Source organism: Sus scrofa, chromosome 6 (assembly GCF_000003025.6).
Source record: "Sus scrofa isolate TJ Tabasco breed Duroc chromosome 6, Sscrofa11.1, whole genome shotgun sequence".
NCBI lineage: Eukaryota > Metazoa > Chordata > Mammalia > Artiodactyla > Suidae > Sus > Sus scrofa.
Window position 1 is genome coordinate 6386790 of NC_010448.4, and position 15517 is coordinate 6402306.

At 48.5% G+C, this 15517-nt stretch overlaps 1 protein-coding gene across 14 annotated transcripts; it reads left to right on the top strand.

Moving 5' to 3' along the window:
• SDR42E1 (short chain dehydrogenase/reductase family 42E, member 1) lies at positions 491 to 13582 on the top strand. Of its 14 annotated transcripts, none has more exons than XM_021093753.1 (4): positions 491 to 571; positions 4089 to 4270; positions 8917 to 9007; positions 9969 to 13550. In XM_021093753.1, exons 3-4 carry the CDS (start codon positions 8940 to 8942, stop codon positions 11083 to 11085), a joined length of 1185 nt encoding a protein of 394 aa, XP_020949412.1. In that variant the 5' UTR covers positions 491 to 571; positions 4089 to 4270; positions 8917 to 8939; the 3' UTR covers positions 11086 to 13550. The 14 variants fall into 14 exon arrangements, with proteins under 14 accessions (XP_020949412.1, XP_020949415.1, XP_020949417.1 ...); XM_021093756.1 differs by having other exon boundaries at positions 4089 to 4261; XM_021093755.1 differs by having other exon boundaries at positions 562 to 633; positions 4089 to 4261.

A 15517-nucleotide genomic window follows, 5' to 3' on the forward strand; every position in this document is an offset into this window, starting at 1 on the left:
TTCTACATGGCTTTTAAGTCTGTGCTTCCTGCAGCAACAAAGGCTAATCTTAGCATCACTGTCTGTGCAGTGATCCAAAGAAGTGGAACTAGAAAAATAGGGAAATGGGGATATGGGAAAACATACACGTAAATATAAATGTGGAAACTGAGAGATAAATAGAGATTTTAAAAGATACGTGAATATTCAGGAGTCTGGAGAGCCTCATCCATCCATCCATCTATCCAATCATCCAAGCATTAACTGCTTGAGCTGAGGCCATCCTATTTTAACAAGCACTGTTAAATAGTGTTGGGGGCACATAAAGATGGAAGTGGAAGTCTAAAAACAGAAATTGGAGGTAGGTACCGCAGTAGACGGGCCCTGAAAGGGCGCCCCCGAGGTTGAAACACATGGGTTGGACACGTCGGGGAGGCTCATGGAGTGACCGTGATGCCCCAGTACAGGCGATGGTGGAAGAGAAACCTGCGCATCATAGAGATGCCGAGACCTCCGAGCTTCCTAGAGAGGCCCGGAAGTGGCTCCGGGAGGCCAGTCCGACGGCTCTGGCGCCGAGCGGGGGCGGTGACAGGTAAGAGACGTCTGGGCTGCTTCCCCAGGACGGTCCCGCAGCCGTCGTTGTCTGCTGCCATTGTGAGTGGGCCTGGGTTGGGAGGGCCGCCCCGCTGCGGGACCTGGCCGGGCTGGCGGGGGCGCCCAGGCTCGCACGCGCGTCGGGGGACCACGGAGAGCACACCCCCGCCGCCCTCCGCACTGGTACCTGCGCTGGGTGGCCACTGGTACAGGGCGCGGAAGTGAGTGATGCTGACCTAGATTCCGCCCTTTGTAGTTCCTTCGGATTCCAAGGAGCCAAGCTCAGCTAGGATTTCTAGAATGTCACGAACATCTGCTAGCTTCTGTTTTTCTTTTTCTTTTTAACATGGCAGGCCCCAAGCCCGGAGCTATCAACAGGCACCTATATCTGGCTGGATTTTTTATTTTCATCACACCTTGGGGGGAAAGACTACGTTCTCTTGATGGCAAATAATTCCGGTTTTCCATTTAAGTGGCCATGTAAGGTTCCCATTAAAAACGAACGTACTTATCGATAAAAAGTAAGTGGATGTAAATAAAACACAATAGGTGAATAATAGTTCCGGAGATACCAGGTGTGACAGAAGTTATGAAGGTAGTAAGGGAACACTGCAGTGTACCAGCCCAGCCGGGGGCTCCTACAGACCAGGCTTCAAGTCCTGGGTCCAGCTCAGCCACTGACACCTGCATAGTTTGGGAGCCAGTTTCTATTTTTCTTTTTTATATATTTTCCTAGCTCTATTGAGATATAATTGATGTTTAACACTGTGGAATTTTGAGGTGTACAACGTGATGACTTGATACATGTATATATATTTTGTGAATTGATAACCACACTAAGGTTAGCTAACATCTCCATCCCTCACATAATTATAGTTTTTTTGTGTAGGGCGAGATCTTTAAAGATCTCTTTTAGCAGCTTTCAAGCATGTGATACAGAATTACTGACTGTGGTTGGTCCAGTGCTGTGTATTCGATTCCCCAGATCGCAAATCTGTCTTGTAACTGGAAGCTTAGACCCTTTGACCAACATCTTCTCTTTTCCCTTACCCCCCAGTATCCCTGGCAACCCTACCCCCCAGTTGCTGGCAACCACTATTCTACACTTTATTTCTTTAAGTTCGCCTTTTTTTTTTTTTAAGATTCTTTCTATGTGATACCATGCAATATTTGTCCTTGTCTGATCTATTTCACTTAGCATTATGCCCTCAGGTTCCAGTTGTATTGTCAGTAATGGTATGATTTCCTCCCTTTTTTTTTTTTTTTTTTTGTCTTTTTGCTATTTCTTTGGGCCGCTCCTGCGGCATATGGTGGTTCCCAGGCTAGGGGTCGAATCGGAGCTGTAGCCCTCAGCCTACGCCAGAGCCACAGCAACGCAGGATCCGAGCCGCGTCTGCAACCTACACCACAGCTCATGGCAACGCCGGATCGTTAACCCACTGAGCAAGGGCAGGGACCGAACCCGCCACCTCATGGTTCCTAGTCGGATTCGTTAACCACTGCGCCACAACGGGAACTCCGGATTTCCTCCCATTTTTATGGCGAAATAATATTCCATTGTGAGTGTGCATATGTAGATAGACCACATGTTCTTTAGCCTTTCATCCATTAAGGGGCACTTTGATTGTTTTCATGATTTAGTTATTGTGAATAATTCTGCAATGAATGTGGGGGCGCAGATACTTTTTCAAGGTAGTGATTTCGTTTGCTCTGGATCATATATATGTATCGGCAGACCAGGTTCTTAAAAGATTGTCCTGAGGCTCCAGTGGTCAACCTTTAAGCACCTAGCCTGTAATAAATAGAAAATGTAGCCATAGCGGTTATTTTCATTTTAGCAAGGAGGAACCAGGGTCGCCCGGGGAATAGGTGAGAGAACCAAGTGTAGGACCCAGATTTTTCTCACCTAGGAAGCTTATCCCTGCCTCCCCACTACCTCTGCCTCATGGGAGGGGATGGGATTCCTCCTGCCTCAACACTGGGAATTGGAAGGGCCCCTCTCAGGTTGCAGAATACATTAGCTGTGAAAGTCCTTGCAGGACTCAGGTCAGCATAGACTTGTTTGCTTCCGGTCAGGGCCTGGCACAGCCCTGAGTGCTTGTTGCGGTTGAGACAGAAGCTGTGCAGTCAGATGCACCTGGATTCCAGTGCATACGGCTCCCTGCTCTCGCACTTACTAGCTGTAGTAAACAGGATTAACAAGTTAGTACCAGCCTCAGAGGCTTGTTAGGAGCATCAAGAGAGAGAATTTGTGGAAGAGGCCTAGCACCATGCCTGGCACACAGTAAGGGCTTAATGACAGCTGACAGTACTTTGACATGTTGAAGTGACAGACAGGCTGACCTAGAAGGGAAGAAAGTACAAGTGTAATACTTTCAGGTACAGCAGAAAAGGGTACTGGAAGAGGCTGCAGAGTTCTCACTGCACTGGAACTTACTGGGTCTACCATCTGCCACATACTCGTCCCTGCAGACATCCTGAAGAAGTGGCCTGTGCTTGCGTGGAGTTTACATGGCACTTTGGGAAGCAGCTGGGAAATACCTATTATAAAATTAATTGTTCCATAAGTATCATGAATAATTGCAAGGATCTTTTGTGCAACAAATATCTAGGTAAAAGGAGTCTGAGTGGGTAGCTGGACAAGATAAGGTGATGAGAATTACGCAGCTTCCTGCCATCTTCACATATATTCAAAATTGTGTGTGCAGATACCCCTATTTGTTTTTGTTTGTTTTGTTTTTGGCCGCACCTGTAGTACGTGGAAGTTCCCGGGCCAGGGATCGAACCCATACCGCAGTTGCAACCTGCACCTGCAGGTTGTGGCGGTGCTGGATCCTTAACCCGCTGCACCACACAGGAATTTCCCCTCTTTGTCATTACTCCCGAACCAAACTTGGGTCCGCTGGCCTGCGGGCAGTCAAGCCAATCTGCTGACACCACATTGTGGTGCAGGAAAATGCAGCATTTGTTGCAAAGTGCCACACAAGTAGTCTGGGACAGCTAGTGTTGAAGAAGCCTGAACTCCCTGATGGGTTTCAGGAAAGCATTTTTAAGGGCCAGGTGGTGGGGGCAGGGGGCACTGGTTTGAGGGTGAGGTGTTGAGGTAACGGGGCCGTGGTGCAGAGTTTCGCTTCTTGAGTCCTGAGGCTGCAGCAGGCCTGCGGGCTCTGTAGGTCGTTCACATCTTCCATCTGGTGGTGGAGGTAGGGGGTTCCTGGAAAACAACTCAGGAAATGTGCGTCAGATACTATGGTGTAGGTGTTTCAAAGAGGAGCTAAAGCAGAAGATGTGGGAGAGGAGGCGGCTCCCGGGGGGTTGGGGGAGACACCCCTCCCCCCCGAGGGTCCTGCTGAGTTCCATTGTGAGTCCGTTTTCCACTTAACGCTGTGCCCTTAATTTTCTTCCCAAGTGTGTTTGGCCTTTTAGGTTTCCTGCCTCACATCCGTGTTACCTGTATCGGGGGGACTCTCCTTTCCATCCTTGACTGCTTTGTATTCAACACCCATCGTTTCCAGGTCACCTTTGGAATTTGAACAGCACCCTTTCGAAACCGTCCAGCCTCGGTTTGCCTCCTCGGGCTCAATCCAGTAAGAACACAGTTACCTTTGGCCTCCAGGCAGCACTTGGGCAGCAGCGTAAATCGTGCCATCCTAGGGTTAAACGTCCAAGAGATGCTATCAGCCTTAAAGTAAATACAGTAAGCTTTTCTTTTCCTGAGAGCCGTCTTCCCTTCTCCCCACTGTCCCCTCCTCCAGTGGTGCCCCAGTTGTATATTGCTTTCTGATATTCTAATACCGGAGCGTTGGCGCGCCGTCCTCCCCAACCCCCGGGGCAGAGACACTGTGTGCAGAAGCTGTAAGGTTCTTATTACTGATCCCTTGCATTTAATTAGGTCTTTGTAAATCTAAAGTATTCCTAGTCATTTTTATGAGTTTCTTCTCATAACTTCCCTGTGAGATGTCAACTTATTACCCTTTCTATCTTAGTATTATCAAGGGGTCAGGCAGATTTTAACTTTCATCTTTTCATGTTTGTAATTAAGATTTCTTTTTTTCCTTTTTTCTTTGCTTTTTTTTTCCCCCTGAATCACAGACTTACCCTTAACCCCTTAACCATGTCTGCTAAAATGACTGCTCTGGTCAAATGTGACCCTCCTTCCCTCTCCCCCCCCCCCCCCCCCGAAAGCAGTTACTGAACAAAGCTGAGTTTTGGAAGAGCCTTAAAGCAATTGAGATTATAAAGTCTGGTCTGAGTGCCCAGCCCTAGACAGAATCAGATGGAAACACATAAAACAGAAGCCACGAAATACAAAAAAATCAGGCAGTTGATTGAAGGAAAATTGTGTCTACTCTTTTTCTCCCTCCCTGTTCATGGGACTTTCTTTTGGTTGCCTGCGAAATGTGTTTGCTGCGATTTTTCTGTGCTGGTTGATGCGGGAGCCAGGGAAGGAGGATCGGGGTGATGCCGTTAATGACTGGGTCATCCAGGAAGGTTTCACTGGCCTGGTGGATGGGCTTCTTCGCACTGCTGCTTGTCTTGCTCAATTCTTAATTTTTCCAAACTCATTACCACTCGTCTGACCCTCCAGATCAGGTCAGTTACACAAGTTCTTGCCCTAGATCTTTCTGGAATGAGATGGAGGGTAATGAAGAGTAGCATGACCAGGCCTGACAGGTACTTTGAAGCATTAATAATTTGAACTTGTACATTCCTGGCGTGATTAATGCGCCCATGAGCCATGATTGACCTGTGGTCTTTGAACCGGCCTGGAATGTGTCGTTTTAAAAGCAAAGAATAATTAGAGATTAGGAGGAATTTCTCTTGGAAAATTTTTAACTGGACTCTTTGAGGCCATATCCAGATTTTTCTGATTTCTTCACAGCGGAATTCTTGTGCAGATGTTCAGACTGTCTTAACCTTTGTTATCTGGCATCCTCATAACCAAACATCTTAACCAAACATTTCTAAAACCTGTGAGCTATTTCAGTTGGTGACATCACCCACCTCACTTGTCACCCGAGTCCTGCCTGTTGCCGCCTCCCTCATCCTCATTTGAGCCGGGCCCTCTGGCCATCTTTCAAAAGGACCAAAGCAAACCTACGCTCTCTGTTGTCTCTAGGATAGAGTCCAGGCTCCCCCTAAGGGGGCCCCAAGCTGTCTCCAAGCATCCGGCCATCTTTCCGCCCTGAATTGCCAGCCACACACGTCGGCTTCAGTTTGCACAACCTGTTTTTGTGGCCCAGCACCAGCCCTGCCTGTTGCTCTCCTGTTCATTTGTGCTGCCCGCTCAGCCTGCCTCCATCCTCCTGCGGTTCCAGTGTGGCTCTAATGCCCACTTTCAATGACGTCTCTGGAGACCTGCCCTTCAAAATCACTTTCCCCCACCTCGGCGCCTCCATGGCACCCTGTCAGTACTAACATTATTGCAGTAATCCTGGTTCCTCCTTTTCGCCTGTACTTTGAGTATTTGCAAAAGCGTCTCTCCTCCAGTGCACGCTGCAGAATGCAGGAATTCTGTCTCGTTTCACTCTATTTTCTGTCATTTTCATGCCAGAACATTTCTTCTTAGGTCAGCAGTTAAAATGGCAGCTCTGCCTGGCATATATAACAATGGCTTCTAGACACTGCAGGGCCCTGCATAACTTGTGCCCATCATAATTTTACCAAACTGGATGTGTTTCCCAGTGCTCAAAATCATCTGTAAGTTGGAGTTCCTATTGTGGCTCAGTGGGTTAAGGACCCAGCATTGTCTCCATGAGGATTGGGTTCTATCCCTGGCCTTGGTCAATGGATTAAGGATCCAGCAGAGGCCAGCAGCTGCAACTTCGCTTTGACCCCTAGCCTGGCAACTTCCATATGCTGCAGGTGCGGCCATAAAAAAGAAAAAGAAAGTCATCTGTAAATTCAACAAATACTTGTTGAGTATTTATTGTGTTTTGGGTTCTGGTGGGGACATGCCAGTGAGAAAGGCTGAAAGTCTCCATTCTCTTGGCACCTACATTCTCTTGGAAGGAAGTCAGTAGTTCAAAAGGAAACAAACAAATTTAGATAGTGAAGTGTGCCATGAGGAAAACAAAACATCATTTAGGTAAGAGAGGATTCTTCCGGAAGGGGTGATCAGAAACACCTCCCTGCGTTGAGTCAGTGGCACTTGAACAGACCTAAATATTGAGAAAGATGCAGCCAGGTGTCGATGTGGTGCCAGCAGTGGTTCACACCGAGGTGAAACCAAAGTGCATGTGGTCCTCAGGGCACAGGTGAGGTGAGCATCTCTAAGGAAAGGAGGCAAGCCCACGTGCTGGGAGAGGAGGGCACCGGTGGTGGAAGAGCGTGCGTTGAAGTCAGAGACGGATGTCGCCACCAGGTCATGGTGGTGAAGACAAGAGGTCTGGGTGGAGACGCCAGTGACTGACATCTTCTGTGTTTGGATGGAGCATCTGCGATGAAGTCACGTGATTATGTCAAATGACAGAATTGACAACATCTAGTTGTATGGCTACTTCAAACCCAGATGGGAGTGTGCCTACACTCAGGGAATAATAGAAGCATAAGGTCATTGTTGGGTGCATTGGAGGGATGCCTGGGCGTTCATTCCTTCTGGATTTTCTTGTGGGCCCAGCAGCGGCAATTGCTGGTGGGGATCCATCAGCCATCTTCCACGTCATTGTGCTCAATTCCCCTAGTACTTCTCACTTTTCTGCTTACCCTCAAGCCACTGAGATAGTTGCTTGCTGAATCTTGTCTTCAGCTGTCACACCAACTGATTTCTGCACAAATGACAGGCAATCACAGCTCCTTAGTACGGTTATTCAGAAGAACCTGACAAACTTTTCATATCCTTGTGCTTTTGAGAGACCTAAACATGGTACATGGGAAGGCAGAGAAAAATCAAATCCCCAAACTCTGGAGCTTGAAGAAAATGAAACTCAAGCAGTGATATCCGTGGAGCGCCTACACTAAGTCAGATTTTTTGTTTGTTCATTTTGTTTTTAGGGCTGTACCTGCAGCACGTGGAAGTTCCCAGGCTAGGGGTTGAATCAGAGCTGTAGCCACCGGCCTAGACCACGGCCACAGCAACACGGGATCTGAGTCACATCTGTGACCTACATCACAGCTCAGGCAACTCAGGATCCTGAACCCACTGAGGGGGGCCAGGGATCAAACCTGCGTCCTCATGGGTATGAGTCCGGTTTGTCACCACTGAGCCACAGTGGAAACTCCCACATCAGGTTTTTTTTTTTTTTTTTTTTTTGTACGCTCTCCCATTTGGTCTTGTGGGCCTGTGAGCTCATCAGCTCCACTTTATAGATGCAGCACCCAACTCAGAGGATGACCTTGCTCAAGTGGTGGGGCTCCCGGTTGCCTGCAGTCTCCCTGCCTAACCACACCCGAGGGTCTCCACGGACTTGCGTGTGCACGTGTGTTCCCGGTGCCTCTGAGGACCTGCCTGCCTCCTGTTTGATTTCTTCCCGAGTGTGAAGGGTTGAGCGGCCCCCCTTTGGTTTGTTTTGACTTGTTTTTGAGAGAAGGGGTCTTGAGTCCTTATTAGCATAGAAGTGGAGGGAGGGAAGCGAGATGCCCTCAGGCGTTGAGCATGTGCAGAACGGGAGGATTTCCTGGGTAGGGGGACATGGTTTGCTACGTAAAAGATGTTTCTCCCCCCCAACACACACCCTTTTACACATAGGGCTAATAAAATACCAGTGTTAAATGGTGCTGCAGTGTGCCATTTTACTCAAAAGATGTTGGAAATTTGCTTTAAAGTTCTGTCCTTAATTTTTCTGGGGGTGTTGGGGGGAAGTGCCTCTCCCTACCAGATATGAATTCATTCTTGTCAAAAAGACTCTAATGTTTTCCAAGGATTAAGAGTAATACCTTGCAGGAGTTCCCTGGTGGCCTGGTGGTTAAGGATCTGGCATTGTGACTCCTGTGGCCTGGGTCACTGCTGTGGTGCGGGTTCAGTCCCTGGCCCGGGAACTTCTGCATGCTACGGGCACAGCCAAGAAAACAAACAAAAAAATCATGTCTTCCATTTGAACAGTGCCTTGTGGTTTTCAGAGCACTCCCAAGTCCACTGTCTTACTGAATCGTCACATTGACCTTGTCAGGCACTCAGTGCAGGTATTACTGTCCCCATATTACCCAGGAAGAAATTTGAAGCTCAGGAAGTGAAAGGAGAGGGGTGGGGAGGAGTTGACTGTTGTCCCAAAGCCATGACAGGAACCCAGGTCTTAGCGTTTCTTTCTGCTAGAGTTTATCGCCTGTTTGTTTTTATTACTCCCAAAGAAGGGCAGTCGGATTTGGATTTTCTTCAGTAACAGGATGCATACTTCTTTCTTACAGGTCCGGTTATCTGAGTGCCATACATGGACTCCCCCAGGTCTCCAAAGGAGACAGTCCTCATCACGGGAGGAGGTGGCTATTTTGGTTTCCGGTCAGTGCGTCTGTAAAATCTGTCCAGGGAATTATTTTACTGGTAGTTCCTGGGAAAAGTATAGCTTTCAACTCATATTAACGCAGTGTAGACTTTTCCTTGTCCGTGTAGCGTTAAACCCATGATGAACCATGTTGCCGACCGCTCAGATACTGAAATGGAGATTTAAGAAAGACTTAAATTTGGAGTTCCTGTCTTGGCTCAGTGGAAACGAATCTGACTAGTATCCATGAGGATGCAGGTTTGATCCCTGGCCTTGCTCTGTGGGGTTAAGGATCTAGCGTTGCTGTGAGCTGTGGTGTAGGTCAAAGACACAACTCGGATCTGGCATTCCTGTGGCGGTGGTGTAGGCTGGCAGCTACGGTTCTGATTCGACCCCTAGCCTGGGAACCTCCAAATGCCTTGGGTGCGGTCCTAAAATGCAAAAAAAAAAAAAAAAGAAAAATTTAAATTTAAGAAAAATTCTTTATAAAGCCATCGAATTGGGGAGGGGAGCTATTCACACCACCAAAACCAATTTAAAATAACAGCTGTTCTTGGAGTTCCCTGGTGGCCTACCAGTTAAGGATCGGGTGTTGTCACTGCTGTGGTGTGGGTTTGATCCCTGGCCCGGGGATTTTTATAGGCCACCGGCGCAGCCCCCCCCAAACATAGAGCTATTCTTTCACAGTTAGGTGACTGTTCACAAATATTCCCAAGAATGGAGGGTGGGTCTCAGAACAGAGGGGAGAAAAAGGTCACCTGTAGACACCACTGTCTTTGAAGATAAAGTCCCTCTCATTGTAATTTAAGTAAATGTGGGGATTCTCTTCTTTGAGTATTTGCATAAGTAAGATTTGCATCAGCGAACATGCAAGTGTGGAACGGATATGCCGAGAAACCTTGGCCAATTACCGTACAGACTTTTCCCAGGCATAACGTGGCAGCGATTCGATCTAACGTCTACTCTCTGTTATTTCAGCCTGGGCTGCGCTCTGAACCAGAAGGGGCTCCGTGTGATTCTCTTTGACGTCAGCAGCCCTGCTCACACCATTCCGGAAGGAGTCAAGTTCATACGGGGAGACATTCGCCTCCTCGCTGACGTAGAGCGCGCCTTCGAGGATGCGGATGTCACCTGTGTGTTCCACATCGCCTCTTACGGTATGTCCGGGCGCGAGCAACTGAACCGGAGCCGGATCGAGGACGTCAACGTCGGGGGCACGGACAACGTCCTCCAGGCCTGCAGGAGCCGGGGGGTGCCAAGGTTAGTTTACACCAGCACCTTCAATGTCATCTTCGGAGGTCAGGTTATCAGAAATGGCGATGAGTCTCTGCCGTACCTACCTCTCCACCTCCACCCGGACCACTACTCTCGAACCAAATCGGTCGCAGAGAAGAAGGTGCTGGAGGCCAATGGCACAGCCCTGGCTCGACGTGCTGGGGTCTTGAGGACCTGTGCTCTGAGGCCGGCCGGCATCTATGGGCCCGGAGAACAAAGGCACCTCCCCAGGATAGTGAGCTACCTGGAGAAGGGCCTCTTCAGGTTTGTGTATGGAGACCCCAAGAGTCTGGTCGAATTTGTCCACGTGGATAACTTGGTGCAGGCTCACATCCTGGCCTCAGAGGCCCTGAAGGCCGACAAGGGCCACGTCGCCTCTGGGCAGCCCTACTTCATCTCTGACGGCAGACCCGTGAACAACTTTGAGTTCTTCCGGCCTTTGGTTGAGGGCCTGGGTTACAAGTTCCCCTCCGTCCGCCTGCCCCTGCCCCTCATCTACTTCTTCGCTTTCCTCACAGAGATGGCCTACTTCCTTTTGGGTCGACTCTACAACTTCCAGCCCTTCCTCACCCGCACCGAAGTTTACAAAACCGCCGTCACACATTACTTTAGCCTGGAGAAAGCCAAGAAAGAGCTGGGCTATGAGGCTCAACCATTTGACCTCCAGGAAGTAGTAGAGTGGTTTAAAGCCCACGGTCACGGCCGCAGTCCTGGCAGACAGGACTCAGAGTTCAGTCTTGTTTGGTACGGGCTGCTGGTCTCACTCTTGATTATAGCAGTTCTCACCTGGCTGCCGCCTTCTGTGATTCTGTCCCTGTGAAGCAGGAGCTAGAAATAAGAAGCTGATGACCCTTGCTGAGATGGAGATCCTCGGTGGCCTAGCAGTTAAGGATTCAGCATTGTCACTGCTGTGATGTGGGTTCCATCCCTGGCCTGGGAACTTCCACATGCCGTAGGCAAGACTGATCGATGGGTAGATGGATAATAGATACCTCGTGCCAAATTTGGGGTCTTCACATTGCTACTTAAGAATAGATTCTTGAGTTCTTGTTGTGGCTCAGTGGGTTAAGACCCGACTAGTGTCCATGAGGATGTGGGTTCCATCCCTGGCCTTGCTCAGTGGATTAAAGATCCAGCATTGCTGCAAGCTGCAGTGTAGGTTGCAAATGCAGCTCGGATCTGGCGTTGCTGTGGCTGTGGCATGGGCCCCAGTTATAGCTCCAATTCAACCCGAAGCCTGGGAACTTCCACATGCCGCAGGTTTAGCCCTAAAAAGAAAAAAAAGAATAGATTCTTGAATTGTCACAACGGTGTAAATCAACTATAATTTAAAAAAACCAAAAAAGAATAGATCCTTGGCTTAAGTCTTCATTCCTTACCTCCTTGCGCAAAACCTGAAGGAAGAAATGGAAGCAAAGAGAAGTTTGCGATTTGGTTCCTTGGGTCCTTCTTCTTTATTTTTTTATTTTTTTATTTTTTTGTCTTTTTGTTGTTGTTGTTGTTGTTGTTGCTATTTCTTGGGCCGCTCCCGCGGCATATGGAGGTTCCCAGGCTAGGGGTTGAATCGGAGCTGTAGCTACCGGCCTACGCCAGAGCCACAGCAACACAGGATCCGAGCCGCATCTGCAACCTACACCACAGCTCACAGCAACGCCGGATTGTTAACCCACTGAGCAAGGGCAGGGACCAAACCCGCCACCTCAAGGTTCCTAGTCGGATTCGTTAACCACTGCGCCACGACGGGAACTCCGGGTCCTTCTTCTTTAGACGGGGACAGTAGAAGTCCTTTTGGAGCTGCAGAACTAAACTTACTAATAACTAAGACCTGCCGCAGGAGGGCTTTCTTCCTTGGGATATTCTGTTTCGAGGTGTTGCTGCTGCCGACTTTCTGGAAAGCCTTTGTGGTGTGCCCTTAGAGTCTGTAACAAGTGTGTTTACATCTGTTCGGGGTTCCTCAGGTTCGGCCCCCTGAGCCTAGACGGAGGGCTAGGAAACAGCTGGATGTCTGATGCTTAATAAGGATGTTCAGGCTCATGATGCCATTTGTCATTAAAAAGTGAAGCACGGCACTGAACTGCAGAGACTGTTTTTCTTCCTGGGAAGAATGTCAGTCCTCCGAAGGCCCCTCCCACAAGGAGTGCCCTGCTCGACGGCCGCCCCCGGGGAGGCTGTAACAACATTCACGTTGTTCTGCTGTGTCGGAACCAAAGTGGACAGGAGCGCCCTTCCCCGCGCCACGCCGTGAGTGCAGCTACAGAAGGGACCCGTGTTCAGACGCTGCAAGGACAGCTCGGGGCGGAAAGGAGTGTGAGAGCCGTTGTGCAAGTGTGTCGGGGGTTGGGTGGGGGGTGTGCTCAGTGAGGAGCCCCGAGCCGTGCCGCCTGGGTGTTTTTGGAAAAGTGCTCAACTTGATACCGGAAGACCTGCCACCAGGAATCTCTTGTGTGGCCTTCACCAAGTAGCTGAAGCCTCAGTAGGCCTCTTTGCCTCCTTTGGGAAACAGGAATGACTGTATTTTCCCTTTCTGTAAATCCACCCACTCATCTCACAGGGTTCTGAGCATTAAATAAGATGCAGAGAAAGTACTTTATTTATTTATTTATTTATTATTTTCCCACTGTACAGCAAGGGGATCAAGTTGTCCTTACATGTATACATTACAATTACATTTTTTTCCCCACCCTTTGTTCTGTTGCAACATGAGTATCTAGACAAAGTTCTCAATGCTACTCAGCAGGATCTCCTTGTACATCTATTCTAAGTTGTGTCTGATAAGCCCAAGCTCCCGATCCCTCCCACTCCCTCCCCCTCCCATCAGGCAGCCACAAGTCTTTTCTCCAAGTCCATGATTTTCTTTTCTGAGGAGATGTTCATTTGTGCTGGATATTAGATTCCAGTTATAAGTGATACCATATGGTATTTGTCTTTGTCTTTCTGGCTCATTTCACTCAGTATGAGATTCTCTAGTTCCATCCATGTTGCTGCAAATGGCTTTACGCCATTCTTTTTTATGGCTGAGTAGTATTCCATTGTGTATATATACCACACCTTCCGAATCCAATCATCTGTCGATGGACATTTGGGTTGTTTCCATGTCTTGGCTATTGTGACTAGTGCTGCAATGAACATGCGGGTGCACATGTCTCTTTTAAGTAGAGTTTTGTCCGGATATATGCCCAAGACTGGGATTGTGGGGTCATATGGAAGTTCTATGTATAGATTTCTAAGGTATCTCCAAACTGTAGAGAAAGTACTTTTAATGTATAAATTGCCACATAAATATGAGATGGTGTGATTTTTTTTTTTTTTTTTTTTTAGTAAAACATGAGACGCTTTTGCTTTTTAGTCCGGGGTTCACTTGTATGAGCACCTCCAATGCATCTAACCCTCCAGGTGCTAAAGGGAGGCTGCTCTGCCCTTTAACGACGTAACAGTCCATTAATGACACCTTGGTCCATACACAAAGGCGACTGAGAGACCAGGAAAGAACAGTAAGACGTTTAACCGCTGTCATTGAAAGGTCTCACAGACTTTGAAAAGATGTGTTTTTTTATTTTTTATTTTTTTTTTTTGCTTTTTAGGGCTACCCCCGCAGCATATGGAGGTTCCCAGGCTAGGGGTCCAGTCGGAGCTGTAGCTGCTGGCCTACACCACAGCCACAGCGACTCGGGATCCGAGCTGCGTCTGCAACCTACACCACAGCTCATGGCAACGCCGGATCCTTAACCCACTGAGCAAGGCCAGGGATGGAACCTGCAACCTCATGGTTCCTAGTTGGGTTCATTTCCACTGTGCCACGACGGGAACCCCTGAGAGGTGTTTTTAATGAAGTCTTTCAAAAGAATAATCAGTATTTCTCAGTTTTCTTGAACCATGTATACCGAGTACAGTGGGCATATTTTTGCTTTCCAGCGTCAGGGTAGCCAAATGAAATTCAGGATTGATATATGGGCTTTATTGTCATTCCACAACATCTGACAAGTTGTGCCCTCTCACCTTGAAACAGCGAATTTACTTTTCGTGAACTCACATGCTTCTGGCCTTGTATTATTTATTTCTGGCGACATAACACATCACCTCAAGACGTCGTTTTAAAATAACAGACTTTACCTTTTCTTTCGGGTCCAGTATTGGGGTGTGGTTTCCCTGGGTAAGCTCTTGCTTAGGACCAGGAAGGCCCTGAGGGTGGTCTGATGTCACTGGCGCTGCAGAGGCTGGAGGGTCCCCTTCCAGGATGGGTCATCTCCGGGGCTTCGGCAGAAGATCTCAGCTCCTCGCCATCTCTGCAGGGCTGCTTGAATAGCCTCCTGACGTGGCCCTGGCTTCCGCCAGAGCAGGTGGTTCTAGACAAGGTGGAAGCTGCCCTGTCTTTCAGATTTAGCCTCAGAAGTCACCCGCTGCTCCCCACAGTATACGGTCTACACAGGTCAGTCCTCAGTGTGGGAAGACACCACCCAAAGGTAGGAACACCAGGAGGAAGGGGAGTAATGGGGCCTCTGACTCATCCTTCCTTTTCCAGGAAAGGATTAGAGTTATTCTGCAGATACAGGTATTTTGAACACTTGATGTGTCTCCTCTGAGTCTTCCTGCAGTTCACTCCATCAGGCAAAAGCCCTACCCACACCTTTCTTTCAGATACATTCTTCTCTATCTTGGGCTTCTGCTCAGTCGATCCGAGAGACGATGCCTTTCAACTCTTTAGAAGCCTTGTTGTTTGAATGGCCCTTTGAGGCACAACCTTGGCCATGGACTGTCATTTCCATAATATACGGTCTCTACAAGTTAGCCCTACCCCACGTGGAAGGAGACTCGGGGGCACAGATACAGGAGGTGGTGGGGAGGGTCAGTGGAGGCCACGCTGGAGTCTGATGCCGCACTCCTGCTTCTCATCAGGTTTCTTCTCTCCTCCACACCGGCTTTAAATGGCAAATTTTTTCAGTGCCTCTTCTCTCCGCATACTTTCTCACCAAGTGATCCTGTCCAAGCCCCTGGCTTTAATTTCCACCTCTTTCCAAATATATTCTACTAGATGTACCTTTCCAGCCCAGACCGTTCTATCCAACGACCTCTGCCCCTCCGCCTGGTTATTTCACAGGCACCTTTCGTCAACACATCCAAAATGGAATTCGCAGTCCCTCCAAATTCTTAGAGGGTTCCTTTTCTTAATTGATAGCTAGTGCCAGTGTTGAAGTTCTCATGCCAGAAATCTGGGATAATCTTTGATCCCTGCTGCCCCTTAACTTGACACACCC

Excerpts from the sequence above, each read along its gene's own strand:
- SDR42E1 (XM_021093753.1), top strand. The coding sequence starts at position 8,940 with ATGGACTCCCCCAGGTCTCCAAAGGAGACAGTCCTCATCACGGGAGGA. Across the intron at positions 9,008-9,968 it reads GGTGGCTATTTTGGTTTCCG|CCTGGGCTGCGCTCTGAACC; the intron begins GTCAGTGCGTCT and ends CTGTTATTTCAG.